Genomic DNA, 14,343 nt, shown 5'->3' on the forward strand with positions numbered 1-14,343 from the left:
TTAAGAATGAAATACAACAAACTCATGTGTCTGCTGCCCAGCTAAAGAAGTAAAATTACACCTTTGAAGGCTCCCCAGTCCCTGCCCTCCCCATGATTCTGTTTCTCGTGTGTTTATCTTTCTGTTGATTTCTGTAGAGCTCTTCTACATGTAGTTCAGTGTGTTTTCATGAAGGCTCAAAACATCCTCATAAAAAGACCAGGCACAGATACCAGGCAGCGTGGTAGATTTCAGATGGGAACATTTAGGACCCACATCTATGGATCAGTGGAGATGCCTTATCAAATTAATTCCTGTCTTAACACGTTCCAGACCTTTATCCTGTAGTGTAAAATAATGTAAAAAAAGTAGTTTTTGTAAAAAAAAAAAAGTCTTAATCATCTAACCTACTAGAGACTCTGGCTGCAAAGTGTTATTATTACTGATATATACAAAATATGCGTTACTTTGTTATTATGTAATATTGAAATCCTTTTACTTTGTTGTCCAGGAAACTCTTGAGGAAAAGTTCTCAAATGCTCATCCTGTGGCTTTGAATTTCATGAAGGTACTTAAGAATCATGACTGTTTGTGACTGCAAATTGTAATGACTGTAGGTGGTAATCGTGGGAGAAATGGAAAATAGGGCAAATAATGTCCAAGTAGGATGTAGCCATTGAAAATGATTAGAAACTGAACCAATTGCAGCTAAAAGAGCATCAGCATTTTAAGCAGTAAAAATTCTGACATATCTATTAAAATTAGAAGAAGGCCAAAGAGCCACACAGACAACAGACCCTATCCCTTACATTAGGCCCAAGAGAAATGGGCAGATTTTAATAAAAATCTGAAGGTACTTACCTAAGACCAGTCTACCATTCATGCTTGACCCACAGAGGACACACTACAAAGTATGACCCTTCCATCAAGAGTGGATATGGAAATCCTTTTGGGGAATGGGTTGAGAATACCAGACAGGGTATCTGTCTTTAACAATCAACTAACTTCTATCTGTAACAGTGTTTCCAAGCATGGCTGCTCATCAGAATGGCCTGGGACCTTCTCAAAAATACAGATTCCAGTATATGCCTTTAGAGATTTATGGAAGCAGACTCTCCATGAGTAAGAGCTGGGGATTTGTGTCTTTAACATCTCCTTAGGTGATTGTGAATGAACAGCTCAGTTGGAGGTGCCTCTAGTCCAGACAGTGAGGTGGTTTGGATGAGCCAGCATCAGCGTTGTTGACCAGCCTTCGTGCCTGCACCAATCACTCAGGGTGCTGAGCCGAATGCTTTTTATGCCCTGTGACTCCCCTCACCATAGCTGCACCTGACCTCAGCTTGCACCTGCCCTGCCTCACTGCTCCACCCTCACCTAGAATTTTGCAGGCCCTGTCCTAGAAGGCCAGCCCTCCCCCGCAGCCTTGATCTTGACAGGCTGTTCTGATCCACTCACAGTTTAGCAAAAGATGTCAGGCACTGCAAACCCAGTCCATTCTCAGGTGGAGCCAGGAGCCTACCGTGTTTACTCCTCCAGCTAACCTGGAAGTTCTCGGGCAGGCAATTGCAGGACACAAAACTCTAAGGTGTCAGAGAAGCTCCTTGTCTTCTCCTCTAAAGGTATAGTGCCCTGTGGGCTTGCCCGAGATTCTAGATGAAGCTCAATTTGTTACTCCTCCATTTGATTTAGACTTAGAAATATTGATCTGAGACCCAGGAATTCTCTGAGTACATCAAAGTTTGTGCTAGTCCATGGGCCACACCCTATCTCCTAGACTCCTGCCCCATGTTAGATGAAAGAAGACCTTCTGTAACTAATTGCAATTGGGACATCTTCAACAACAAATAAGTACTGGGTACCATAACAGGTAATTACCCCACAGGAATGGGTCATAAGCTATGCAGAGAACTGCTCAAGAGGTAAAAACGTTGGCCAATGACAGTAGCAAGTGCAGTGGTGGCACGCAGTGGCCAATGTGTGGCAGGTCTCCCTCAGGCACCAAATAAGACCACAGGCCCAGTTTTATTACTTATTACTCATTTGTCTCCATAATCATGAGTACCCTACATCGCTGTAGCAGTTTACTTTGGTCATTAAGAAGAAGACTGTAGATGATTAGAAATTTCACTAGAGGGCTTTCTGTGAAATTTTTAAAAAAGATTTATTTATTTCAGAGGCAGAGTTACATACAGAAGGGAGAGACAGAGAGAGAGGTCTTTTATCTGTTGGTTCACTCCCCAGATGGCTGCAACTGCTAGATCTGGGCTGATCTGAAGCCAGGAGCTGGGAGCTTTTTCTGGGTCTCCTATGTGGGTACAGGAGCCCAAGCACTTGGGCCATCTTCCACTGCTTTCCCAGGCCGTTAGCAAGGAGCTGGATCAGAAATGGAGCAATCAGGACTTCTATATGGGATGCCAGCCTTGTAGGTAGAGGCTTAACCTACTATGCTACAACGTTGGCCCCTTTCAGTGAAATTTAAAGTTTAATAAAAGGATACAGACTTAGACTTTGCTGGCCCAATTTCTTGTATCCCACCTTATCCATACCTTTGCTTGGCTAGAAGCACTTCAATCAAGGAATACCTCTGAGAACTCTAAATTACAGAAAGTAATTAATCTAGGAAGGCAAAGACCCAGAAGCCTCGCTCTCCCCCCAACTCCCCACCCCCACCAGTTCGTCTCAGTGCTCCTAAAACTGGTCGTGTAGTACATTGTCCCAGCCCAAACCCATGGAGCAGCTCAGCATCAACAGTCTCTTCCAAGAATCTAAAACTGGCTTTAAAATAAGAACTCAGGGGCACTTAGTGATGGATTGGATTTCAGTAGATTGTAAGCTCCTATGAAAACATGAATGAATTCAAGATAGATATTTTACGAGTAACTGAGAGACTTAATTGTGATTTCTCTCTGGGGAGTGAAGTAGAGGAGAGTGGCCCGGATGAGCTCTGTGTCCATTTCCAGGTGCTGGCAGGTCCCTGCTTTCTCTGAAAACTTGGTGAGGATCCTTCCTTGCCTTTTCCAACTTCTGGTAGCCCCAAGCATCCCCTGGCTTGTGACAGCATAACTCCAGTGTCTGCCTCCGTCACCACATGGCGTTCTCTCTGTGTGTCTGTTTTCACCTTGCTTTCCCTTCTCTTTTAAGGACACCAGTCATAATTGGGTTAGGGGTCCATGCTACTGCACTGTGACCTCATCTTAACAAATTACATGCACGAAGACCTTATTTCCAAACAGGGTCACATTCTGAGATACTGGGAGTTAGGACTTGAGCAAAATTTTCTTTTGGTGAGGATACATTTTAACCTGTGACAGTGCCGAAGAGACCAAGAAGAAAAGTTAAGTAAGCAATTGCACCTGTGGGTCTGGAGTTTGGCGGACAGGTCTGTAACAGAATTATGGGTATGGAAATCTCCAGCAAGTCCTGATAATTGAAATCATGGGTGTCAATGAGATCAGCTAAAAACTGAGGACAGATGAGAAAAATGAGGATGCAACGGGTAAACCTTGAGACAGTCCATCCGACTGTGATGGAAAAGAAGGTGTAATAGCAAAGGCTGGTTTGAAAAGGAGCAGCCAGGAGGCAGATGAAAGAAAGTGAGCTGACAGGGAAGCCAAGGAGAGAGTTGAAAAGGAGGATGTGGTCAGTCGTGTCTAACACAATTGAGATAAAAACTCAAAACACCTGCTGCATGTAAGAAGTAGAGCCCAGGGGCACAATAACAAGAACCGCTCACGTGGAATGATGGAGGCAGTAGCCAAGAAGTGAAGAAGACGGGCAAGTGTTTGGTGCAGCAGGTAAGACGCTGCTTGGGATGCCCGTGTCCCATATCAGTGTGCCTACCTCTGCCTCTGATCCAGCTTCCAGCTAATGCAACCATGGAAAGCAACAGTGATAGCCTCAGTATTTGGGTCCCTGCCACCCACGTGGAAGACCCAGATGGAGTTCCTGGGCTCCTGGCTTTGCCTTTGTTTAGTGGGCATTTGTGGAGTGAACCAGTGGATGGAGCTCTTTCTCTGTGCCTAGCTCTCTCTGTTTCTCTGCCTTTCAAACAAATGAAAATAAATTTAAAAAATGTTTTAATTGGTGAAGAAATAGAGACTGCCAAATTCTGTATTCAGATTAGACTTCTGTCCTGATTGTAGGTATTAAGGTTTGAGGAGGTACTTCCCTGTGACAACCAGAGTTAGTTAAAGGCAGATCATTAGCTGGGTGGAGGGTTGATCTGTTGCAGCAGGTCATAGGTGTGAAGGGACTGTGAATCTGGCTGTGTTGAGCAGGGTTGTTCAGCTCCCACTGCAAGGGGCAGATGAGACTGGTTACAGACAGGCAGCTTTTTTAGGGACCTCAGAGACCAGAGGTGAGCTGGGCTCAGGAACAGGCACCACAGGGCAGCCCACAGCTGGGACAGCTTCAGGTGACACCACTGTCTGGACACACGAGTGCGGTGCTGGCGAGCCTTATTTCTCTCCAACAGACCTGAGGCAGAAGTGGCAAGTCGCCTGTGCCTGCGCGTGGTAAAGCTGCCCCATTTCTTCATGCTCTGGCCAGGGAATACCAGGGCTTCTCAGCAGAGATCACACATCAGGACTGTGCCTGGCCTGCACCTCTCACACTCCCCACTCCTAACTCTCAGAGGCTGAGCTATGGGCTTCCACAGCCTCACACACAAAGGACCACAATGCCACCACCTCTTTTTTTGCCTCTAGTTATTCCTATATGAATACATATTCCATTTCTCCCCATTTTAGCTTTCTTCCACTCATTGAGGTTCATAGCTTCTTCAGCTTAAGAACCACTGGTTCTCAAACTTGACTATACGGTTATCAGAACCATCCAGAGGGCTTGTTAAGCACAGGTTGCTAGGCCCCACCCATCCCCAGTGCTTGTGATTTGGCAAGGCTGGGGCAGGACCTCAGAATTTACATTTCTGACAAACTCACGGAGACCACACCCTGCAGACTTCTGCCTTGGTTTCACTAGAATGGAAAGATGCCATGGGGAGAAACAGGTGATCCAACGTGGCCCGTCCAGAGACACTGGATGTCCATGCATCCCGTCCGCAAATGCTTCCAATTGGCAAAAGAAGAGCTAGTCTAGCTATTAACAAGTTCTGAGCACTGGATATCATATAAACTTAAAGATTTTTAAAAGTCATGTTTGTCAAGTTATTATTCAAAGTTTTGGGTACAGTAATAAAATAAACCCTTCTGTTAATATCTTCCTTGCTTTTCTCTTTATCTGAAGGGGTGTCTGAAGATGAATCCAAATGACAGATTAACCTGTGCCCAACTCCTGGAGAGCTCCTACTTTGACTCTTTCCGAGAGGAACAAATTAAAAGAAAAGCACGTAATGAGGGAAGAAACAGAAGACGTCAGCAGGTACCTCCATTCAAAAGTTAAAATGCTGTACAAAGGGTTCTTTTATTTGTTTTTTTTATCTTTCAAAATGAGATCAAGACCTTTTCTTTGCCCTGGGTTAGTTGTGATTGATGTAATAAAATCATAGAACTTGAGAATATCTAGATTGTTGCAAATCTTATTCCAAAAACACTGGAATCAAATTATTGCGCAACTCCTTGGCTACACTGATTGGGTCTGCCAGCTGCCAGATCACATACCTAAGAAGCAACAGCTTTGCACAGTAGAACCCTGATGAGGACAGGACCGAGTATCGCCATCATGATTAAGGAATCCCAGGACCTCTGTGTAGCATCCAGACCCCCAGCATTGGAAACGTGACTCTTTTCACCATCTCTTCACCCATGTTAGGCAACTTAACCCATGAAACCAAGGACAAGCTCTGGTAGATACAAAGGGGTGAAACCAGACACCCGGGAGCTAGATCCTGCCTGACAAGGGGCCAGCATTGCAGAGCAAGGTAGTCAACAATAGTTCGGCAGTTTGATAGACTGTCCTTCCTTCATTGGTTTCAGAAGACTTTGAAAACATAAACTCCATGGAAGGAGGTTTTGTTTTGGTTTAGATCCCCCCCCATCTTATATACCCAGTATCTAAAATAACCTGACACATAGAAGGTACTAATGAATATTTTTCCAATGAATAAATTGGTGAGCATTGCTTACTAATAAACCACGTTGGTGATTTTCAGTTTGTCAGGGCTAATGATTGTCATGTTTTGCATTTGCCCCGTCTTCAACTTTTGATCTAATTTTTTGGTCCTTTATTTTCTCATCAGCATGTTTTCCCTAAGGGAGGAAAGCAGTCTTTTTCTTCTGACCAATGTTTTTCTTAAGAAATATTTATGTTTTTATTTATTTGAAAGAGTTACAGAGAGAGGTAGAGGAAGAGGCAGAAAGAGAGAGAGGTCTTCCATCTGCTGGTTCACTCTCCAAATGGCCACAACAGCTGAAGCTGAGCTGATCCGAAGCCAGCAGCCTTTTCCAGGTCTCCCACGTGGATGCAGGGGCCCAAGGACTTGGGCCATCCTCTGCTGCTTTCCCAGCTGCATGAGCAGGGAGCTGGGTCAGAAGTGGAGCAGCCGGGACTCAGACTGGCGCCCGTATGGGATGCCGGTGCTGCAGGGGCGGGCCTTAACTCACTGCACCACAGCGCCGGCCCCTCTTCTGACCTCTAATAGTTCAAATAGAAGTTTGTTGGGAGATAAAGATCAATTAATCAATAAGATGAAAAATTATTTGAATACAAAGTTTCTGGGTATCCAAAATTTTCTTAGATTTGCTATTTTACCTTTCATTGTTAATCACTTGCACATCCATCCCAATGCTGTGTAAATAACAAAAAGATTAGGTTTATTCAAGTAAGTCTGAGGCAGCAATAATAAATACAATCTGAAATACAGTGTGAATTGGGTGTGGAAAGACCTCATCTCCTTAAAAATATCTCACCTCCTCCCCACAACTGATAGAGGATGTCACTGCCCAGACCACTTCTCCCTCTTCCCTCGTTCATTGTCCATGCCACCACCTTTGCCCACACTCACCTCTGGGGGAGAAGGGTGCTGCTCTCCCTTTTAGGCTCCATTACACAGCTGTGCCACCTTTGCTCTTCAGAGCCCCTCTGAGACTAGTCAGGGACTTCACAGAAAGCCTTCCAAGAGCTGGGGATGACAAAAGAAAAACACGGCAGCTTGCTTAATGATCTTTACAAAGATCACGAAGGTTCCCTTGGCCTTAGTACAGTGTGTCCTGTCCACCGCTGCGTGATGGGCCCCAGCACAGCACCCACCAAGGCCCCCCGCCTAGACGGCTCCCTCCTCCAAGTCAGGTTCCCAGCAATCAAGGCCGATGTGCTTCAAGTTCTCTTTTTCTTTCTGAGGATGCACCTCTTCCTAGACATTTTACCATACCAGAAAATAAATGGAAAGTTTTGGAAAGATCTTAGAATCCAGTGTGAGTTCAAATTTCTGCCTGGATCCCAACTTTTAGATCTCTGGGTGGATAACAGTTTCCTTAAGACTAAATAATCTTAACACTAATGGATAAATAAGTTGATAGTAAGGATTTCGCCAATATCCTGGCTATTCACAAGTAGAGATGAGTGGGATAGGGACCCCAGGAATCACTGCTTAATAGCCAGCAGGCATCCTTTAAACACTGACTAGATGCTCACAAGAAAACGTTTTGGAATAAATAATAGTGCACCCATGAGAATCCTAGAATAAGTGATAGGAGCTGATTTTCAGGTCTCGCAGGATCACAGGTTTCTGGAAAGGTCACCAAGTTTAATTTTAAAATTGATATCTTGTTGACGTCTTGGTACAGTATCTCTCTTCTTGTTGTTGTTTAACCACCTTTAACTCAACCCGTGTCTATATAGAAATTTTCAATTTGCTCTTTTATTTTTGTCTTGTTCTGCTATTAGAATCAACTGTTGCCTCTCATACCAGGAAGCCACATCTCCCCCACACCTGATGGAAGAAAACAAGTCCTCCAGTTAAAATTGGATCATCTTCCAAACATTTAGGAAAATGTTCTTTCAAGTGCAAAGTAATTTAATATGTACACATTTTTGTACGAGCGAGATAGGGATTCTCAGTGTTTCAAATGCAAATTAGCCATATGAAAATTAAGATGCCTTCTAGAATTGTTTTGCTGTGATCGTTGCTGATTCCTCTCCCGTGCTTTCTCCATGCCAATTTTCTCTTTTAGCACATTTCTTTAAGTGTTGTAAGGCCTGAAACTGCACATTGGGAGGAGACATTTTCACTCTCAGCAGCCCTTCCGGAGGCAATTTATATTGGAAATTTGTGGACTTATGCCTCGCTTTATGAGAAAGATTTGCATATATCACCTTGCTTCAGCAGACCACAAAGCATCTTAAAGCAATATCAAATAGCCTGTCTTGCTGTTGTTTGTGTAATGAATGACATTATGTTCCTGCATTTTAATTCCCTCTACTGTTGAGTAATGCTGGCATTTTTTTTCACATTTGACATTGATGTAGAAAGGGAACCTTGCAAGGTCATGCAGGTTTATTCTTTGATTCCATGGAAGATTCTAGTTTTTCTCTCATGAGACATTGACGATTCTATTTTTAAAGCTAGTTAGAGAAAATTCCATACGAATTCCATATATAGCAAATCATGGATGAATGACAGGAAGTCACCATCCTCATGACAGTGCTGCAATTGAATAGTTGGCCGCTGACCCTGATGCTCTCCTTTGGCGGTCAGGACTCTGTCCTTTTCTCCTGGCTGACCCTCTCAGTGCTGAGAGCAGTCCTCCTGGGCGCGGTGTTTAAATCATTTATTGCCATTCCTCTTCCAAACAGTCGAATCCGTAGCCTCTGTGAACTTGTGCAACCCTCAACTTAGTGACTGCATCATAATCAGATTGGGTTTGTAAATTCTGCTAAGAGCAGGACTATCCTTCTGTCAATTGCATTATGTATCCAGAAACTGCAGAAAACATCTAATAAGTGAGCTGAATTTACTTTGGGTTCTTTTCCCAAGGAAGCGTAACATCTGTCTGTCTATGTATAAGTGTATGGAGATATTAGCTATATAAGTGTATACTTAGAAGTTTTGAAGTATCATAGTGGATGTCCTCTCTGCCGGACATCCACAAAGAAAGCAGAATGTTGGAAAGTGCTTTTAGTTTGCTCTCAAGGAACTTGTGTGAAATAATAGCCCAAGGCTGCCTGTCACTGTCAGGCAAAATGGCTAAAAGCAGTGGCGTTCCTGTGAGCAAAAATGAAGAGCATTTCATGAACTCTTGCCTGCTCCGGGGTCTGGCATGCTTACCTGAATGTTGTCAGATTTCACAGGTGCACATTATCCCAGAAATCTCTGGTGTCTGGCCCCAGGAGTGAAGCATGTACTGCTAGGGAAACACAGTAACATCTCTCAGAATCTGCATTTGTGAATATGGCAATGGAAACTTCCAGTGAACCTCGGTTATTCAGGAGTCTCCATTTACTAAGAATGAATGGCAGCTAAACAATAGTTTCTTGCCTGCTGGAGGGACTTCAGGGAGCTTATTTGGCAAATTTCACAGTTTTAGTATGCGTAGAAGCTGATAGGGCCTCCTTATTCTCACCATGTTAGCAACAGTGTGCCTCCGCAGATGTGTTCGTTTCTTGGATTTTTAACAGGATGGTACCACAGGCACAAGGAAAATGAAGAAGAAAAGATAAAAGGCGACTTTGCTGGAAGATTTCTTTTTAGCTTTCATAGTGGGGTTTTTTTGTTTTGTTTTGTTTTCATGTAAACCTTCTTATTACCAAGCCTCTCACATCCTCACTGGTCACTGGTCGTCGGTACACACAGATAATATGTAATATATATGTGACGTAATGCACATACACACGCATGTGTGTGCACATAGGAAATTGGAAGACAGCACGTGACTGCATTACCCATTTTTCTCAGAATCATGCTTCAAACAATTGAGTCTTTGGCAGGGATTGGTGAAGTGACTGTCTTCCTTTTTTTTTTTTTTTTATAGCATTCAGGCATTTATTCAAACTAACCTTCCTCTTCCTCATTGTTTTTGCTTAGACAAATCCACCCCTCAGGCATCACTGGGGAGGAGAGAGGAAGAAGCATCTAACACTTATAAAAATGTTCTGACGCAGGCACATTGCTGTGAAGGAAAATAATCTTCTGAGAGCATCCGCCAGTGGGGCGGACCCTGGGTGACCCCGGGCCACCTCGCCTGGCCGCTGCCCGTGTCACTCAGGGACACAGGTCCCGAGCTGCCACTCGTTGTTTCTGTTTCAAGTGCACCCCTGGGGCCTCCGTGCTACACGGATTCGCTCACACTCCTCGGTCCCATGGAGGGGACTTGCACTTCAGTGTCCAGGGTCTGGATTCAACCCCGACTTTTGTAAAACTCAGCTTGCCCCAGGCCTCTTCGCAGAAGCCCACTTACTTCTGTAACCAAGCATTTCCTGCAGCCTCTGGTGCAGTTTCTGGCTCACCTGGGTTGCGTCTCACCCCTGCCAACTTTCAGGCCTTTTAATTTCTTTATATAGCTCTTTCCTGATGCTGTCCAAAAATTGCACCGTCACAGCGAGTGATGCCACCGGAGCACTTCTCTGTTCCACCTGTGCCTGACCTCTCCACACCCTGCTCAGTGCATCGCACCTTCCGTACCTGCGTGCCTGCTCAGTCCCCATGAGGTTGTTTTGCTTTGGGGTTTTTTTTTGTTTGTTTTTTGTTTGTTTGTTTTTGTTTCTGTTTTTTTTGTTTGTTTGTTTTGTAGAGCACTTCTCAGGCCATTTAAAATGCAGACTTCTTAGCTCCATATAAGAGAACATGAAATTAAACCTCTCTCAGCCAGAGAAGCTGTGGGCCTGGACTCGGCCTTGCACCTGTTGCGGTCCTGGTGGTTATGTGAATGTGATTGTTCCAGCTTCTCCAGCCACGGAGCCCTTGCAGCAGGTGACTTTGTGAAGATGACTGTAACTGGTTAAAGAATCACTATGGGCTTCTGAATCCTTGGGATCGGAGAGATGGTGGAGTAAAGGGTAAAGCTCTTGATTAGGGAAAGAGTTGAAGGAGAAAGTAGAGTCTCCTTCTCCCGCTGCTCTTCTTTGCTCCTGCAAATTTCTGAAACTACAGTACATCAGATAATTAGTCAATTATTTTGCCTTTTTAAATTCCAAAGATGTTTTTTGTTCCCTTAGTCTCCTTGCCTTAGAAATATAATTTGTCAAAAAGTTGGCACTTTCTCAGTCATTTGTCACCACCTGTGATTTCCAATCCTGGTTTTGGAACAACTTGAATGGCAAAAGCATTCTCCACAAAGAAAGTGATTTTTATAATGAAAAGATACCACCAGAAGAGGAATGATGCTTCAGTCCCACTAACAGCAATGTCTTAAAAACACTGGGGTGTCAGTGTAAAGTATTAAGTGTAATTGCAAGCACACAGATTGTATGCATGTACTTAACACGTAAAGATAAATGCCGCTTACAAGTTAATGTTCTACGTGTTTGTTTTCTGTTAAAGTCATTAACTCAACCACTTCATTCTTGTTTTAGCAGAAGACTAACCACCTGTAAGAGCAATGGATAGAGAATAAGACAACACTTAAGGGCAGGTGTTGTGCTGCAGACAGTTAAGCAGCTTCTGGGGGCACCTGCATCCCTTGTCCAAGCACCTGATTTGGTTCCTGGCTCCTCCACTTCAGATCTAACTTCCTGCTAATGTGCTTGGGAGGTAAAGAGTAGTGGCCCAACTCCTTGTGTCCCTGCCACCCATGTGGAACCTGGGTGGAGTTCCTGGCTCCTGGCTTCAGCCTGGTCCAGCCCTGGCTGTTGCAGGCATCTGGAGAATGGACCTGTAGATGGAAGATCTCCCTTTCTTTGTCTCTCCTTCTCTCTCTCTGTCACTCAGAGGAGGAGGAGGAGGTAAACAAAGGAAGAAAGGAATAAAAGTAAAGATCACTTGGCCTGGAGGTAGCTTTTCTGTGCCTTTGTTTTCTAATGGGTAAAATAAGAGGAAAGATAACCTGGATGATTTCTGGGGCTCCCCCTTCAGCTCAAACCTTCTGTGATTCTCTATAGCACAGCGTTTGTGTCCTGAATGGATCTCCTGGTAGAAGAGGCTTTTCATTAACAATGCCTGGAGCTGGGACATAACTCTCTGTCTCTCCTGCTTGCTTTGTATTTCATTCATACACATGCTTATGGCTACAACCTACCTTGAGTTTTATCAGGTTCATAGTAGTTTGTAGACAACTGTCTAATAGAGGCTATATTTTATAAGTAAAAGTGGATTTTGAAGCTAATTATCACTTATTTTAATTAATGTAAATAAGACAGGTGTGCTTTTAACATGCCTAGTAATATGTAATGCTTCCTTGATGTGTTAATCTAACTCTAATTATTTTGGAAATGACACCTAATGCTGTCAAGTATTAAGACATCCATCAAGGCGGGGGACATAGAGTAACTTTCTAAGTTTAGCATCACTCTTAGTGATTTCTATAATTGATAACTTAAACGATTTCTACAAATACCTCTGAATTATACAGATTTTATATTTCAACAGCAGAGACTTGGGCTTCGTCATTTTTTAATTTGCACCCATCAGTTACCCAGGCTGAGAATTGGTAATCGTTTTCAACAGGCATATGTCTCCTGTTGTGAACCACTCTCCCAGACCATATCTCTAAATATTGTCTCAGTGAAGAAGCTGTGGGTCTACTTGGGATTTTAGGACATATTTGTATAGATGCAGATCTGCTTCAAAGCCCTGGAAATTGTAGATATATGTCTAGAATTTGATAATAAGCAGAAGGCTAATTAAAGCTAATTTAAACTACTATAAATAATTCATTATGCACTTTAGTTGTATTATGTTAAACATATGTAATATTATGGTGTTTCTAAAAATTTAGCTACAGATATTTAGAAGGCCTACATAGGGGTGGTCAAGTATTTTGATAACCGTACATCAGTGTATATAACTTAACCTGAACATGTTCTTTAGCTTATTTTAATAAAAGTTATAAATATTTCTGTTTCCTAATTACTATTCAACTCAACTATTATTTCATTGTCTAATACTTTGTATTTAAGTGAGGAAAAACTGTCATCTTCATATGTAAATTCCAGAACTTGTTTTTTAATTTCCTGTTGGTTGGAATGTCTGAGCAGCTGGTGTGGCAAGCTATTTTTTTTGTGTGTGTCTTGGGTTGGGAATTTTTACAATTTGGAAAAACTAACAAAATCTTTTCCAGTCTGACTAGCTAGCTGCTTATCCCCAAGAACATCTAACAACTGTATTTTGAGTCTGTGAGATCCTTTTTTTCAATTTATCAAAAATTTTTCTGTAACTGTTTATAATACTTAGCTACAGGATATGAAAATTTCTTGAATCTTTAATTCCAAATTCTCACTTGTGTTTCTGTTGTGAGTTTAAAAGATAAAAAGGCTCAATACACTCACACTAGTGATCAAAAGACAGAAAAACCATTAGTAAAATAAAGGAAATAGTCCTATTTTACGTGGCCCTCCCCCCCCCCTTTTTTTTTTTTCATTTTATTTGAAAGGCAGAGAGAGACAGAGATAGTTCGTCCATCTATGGCTCACTCCCCAAATGCCTGCAGTAGCTAGGCCGAAGCAAGGCGCCTGGAACTCCATCCTAGTCTCCCATGTGAGTGGAAGGGACACAAACACTTGAACCGTCACCTGCTGCCTCCCATGGTGGAAGGGACACAAACACTCGAACCATCACCTGCTGCCTCCCTGAGTGCTCATTAACAGGAAACTGCATTGGAAGCAGAGCTGGAACTTGAACCCAGGCACTCCAATACTGGTATCCCAAGTGGTGTCTTAACCACTATTGAAATGCCTGTCTCAGATCTCTATTTAAATATGTTTCAGGGGCCCACGTTGTGGCTTAGGGGGTTCAGCCTCTGCCTACAGCACCAGTATCCTATATGGGTGCCCATCCCAGCAGTCTCAGCATCCCTACTGATGGCCTGGGAAAGCAGTAGAGGGTGGTCCAAGTGCTTGGGTCCCTACACCCACGCAGGAGATCCAGAAGGAGCTCCTGGCTTCTGATCAGCCCTGTTCCAGCCATTGCAGACATTTGGGGAGTGAACCAGCAGATAGAAGCTCGCTCTCTCTGCCTCTCCCTCTCTATGTCTGTAACTCTGCTTCTCAAATAATAAATCTTATTTAAAAGTTTTAATTTTTAAAATTTATTTGAAAGAGTTACCGAGAGAGAAATCTTCCCTCTGCTGGTTTACTCCCCAGATAGCCACAATGGCGAGAGCTGGGCCAGGCCAAACCTAGAATCCAGGAACTCGTGGGTGGCAGGGACCCAAGCACCTGGGCCATTTTCTGCTGATTCCCCAGGAGCATTAGCAGGGAGCTAGGTTGGATGGGAGTGGAGCCGCTGGGCCTTGAGCAGGTGCCTGTATGGTCTGC

The 14,343-nt window shown here is 43.4% G+C and overlaps 1 protein-coding gene across 3 annotated transcripts in view; it reads left to right on the plus strand.

Moving 5' to 3' along the window:
- CDKL4 (cyclin dependent kinase like 4) overlaps positions 1-12,937 on the plus strand; it is a 53,715-nt gene extending 40,778 nt beyond the window's left edge. For all 3 annotated transcript variants that reach the window (XM_070069210.1, XM_070069209.1, XM_002709908.5), the window contains 3 exons: positions 491-547; positions 5,224-5,358; positions 7,822-12,937. In XM_070069210.1, the coding sequence (XP_069925311.1) occupies positions 491-547; positions 5,224-5,358; positions 7,822-7,923 (294 nt within the window). In that variant the 3' untranslated portion in view covers positions 7,924-12,937. The remainder of the gene's footprint in view (positions 1-490; positions 548-5,223; positions 5,359-7,821) is intronic.
- The last annotated feature ends 1,406 nt before the right edge of the window (positions 12,938-14,343 follow it).

The sequence above is a fragment of the Oryctolagus cuniculus genome, chromosome 2 (genome assembly GCF_964237555.1).
Source record: "Oryctolagus cuniculus chromosome 2, mOryCun1.1, whole genome shotgun sequence".
NCBI lineage: Eukaryota > Metazoa > Chordata > Mammalia > Lagomorpha > Leporidae > Oryctolagus > Oryctolagus cuniculus.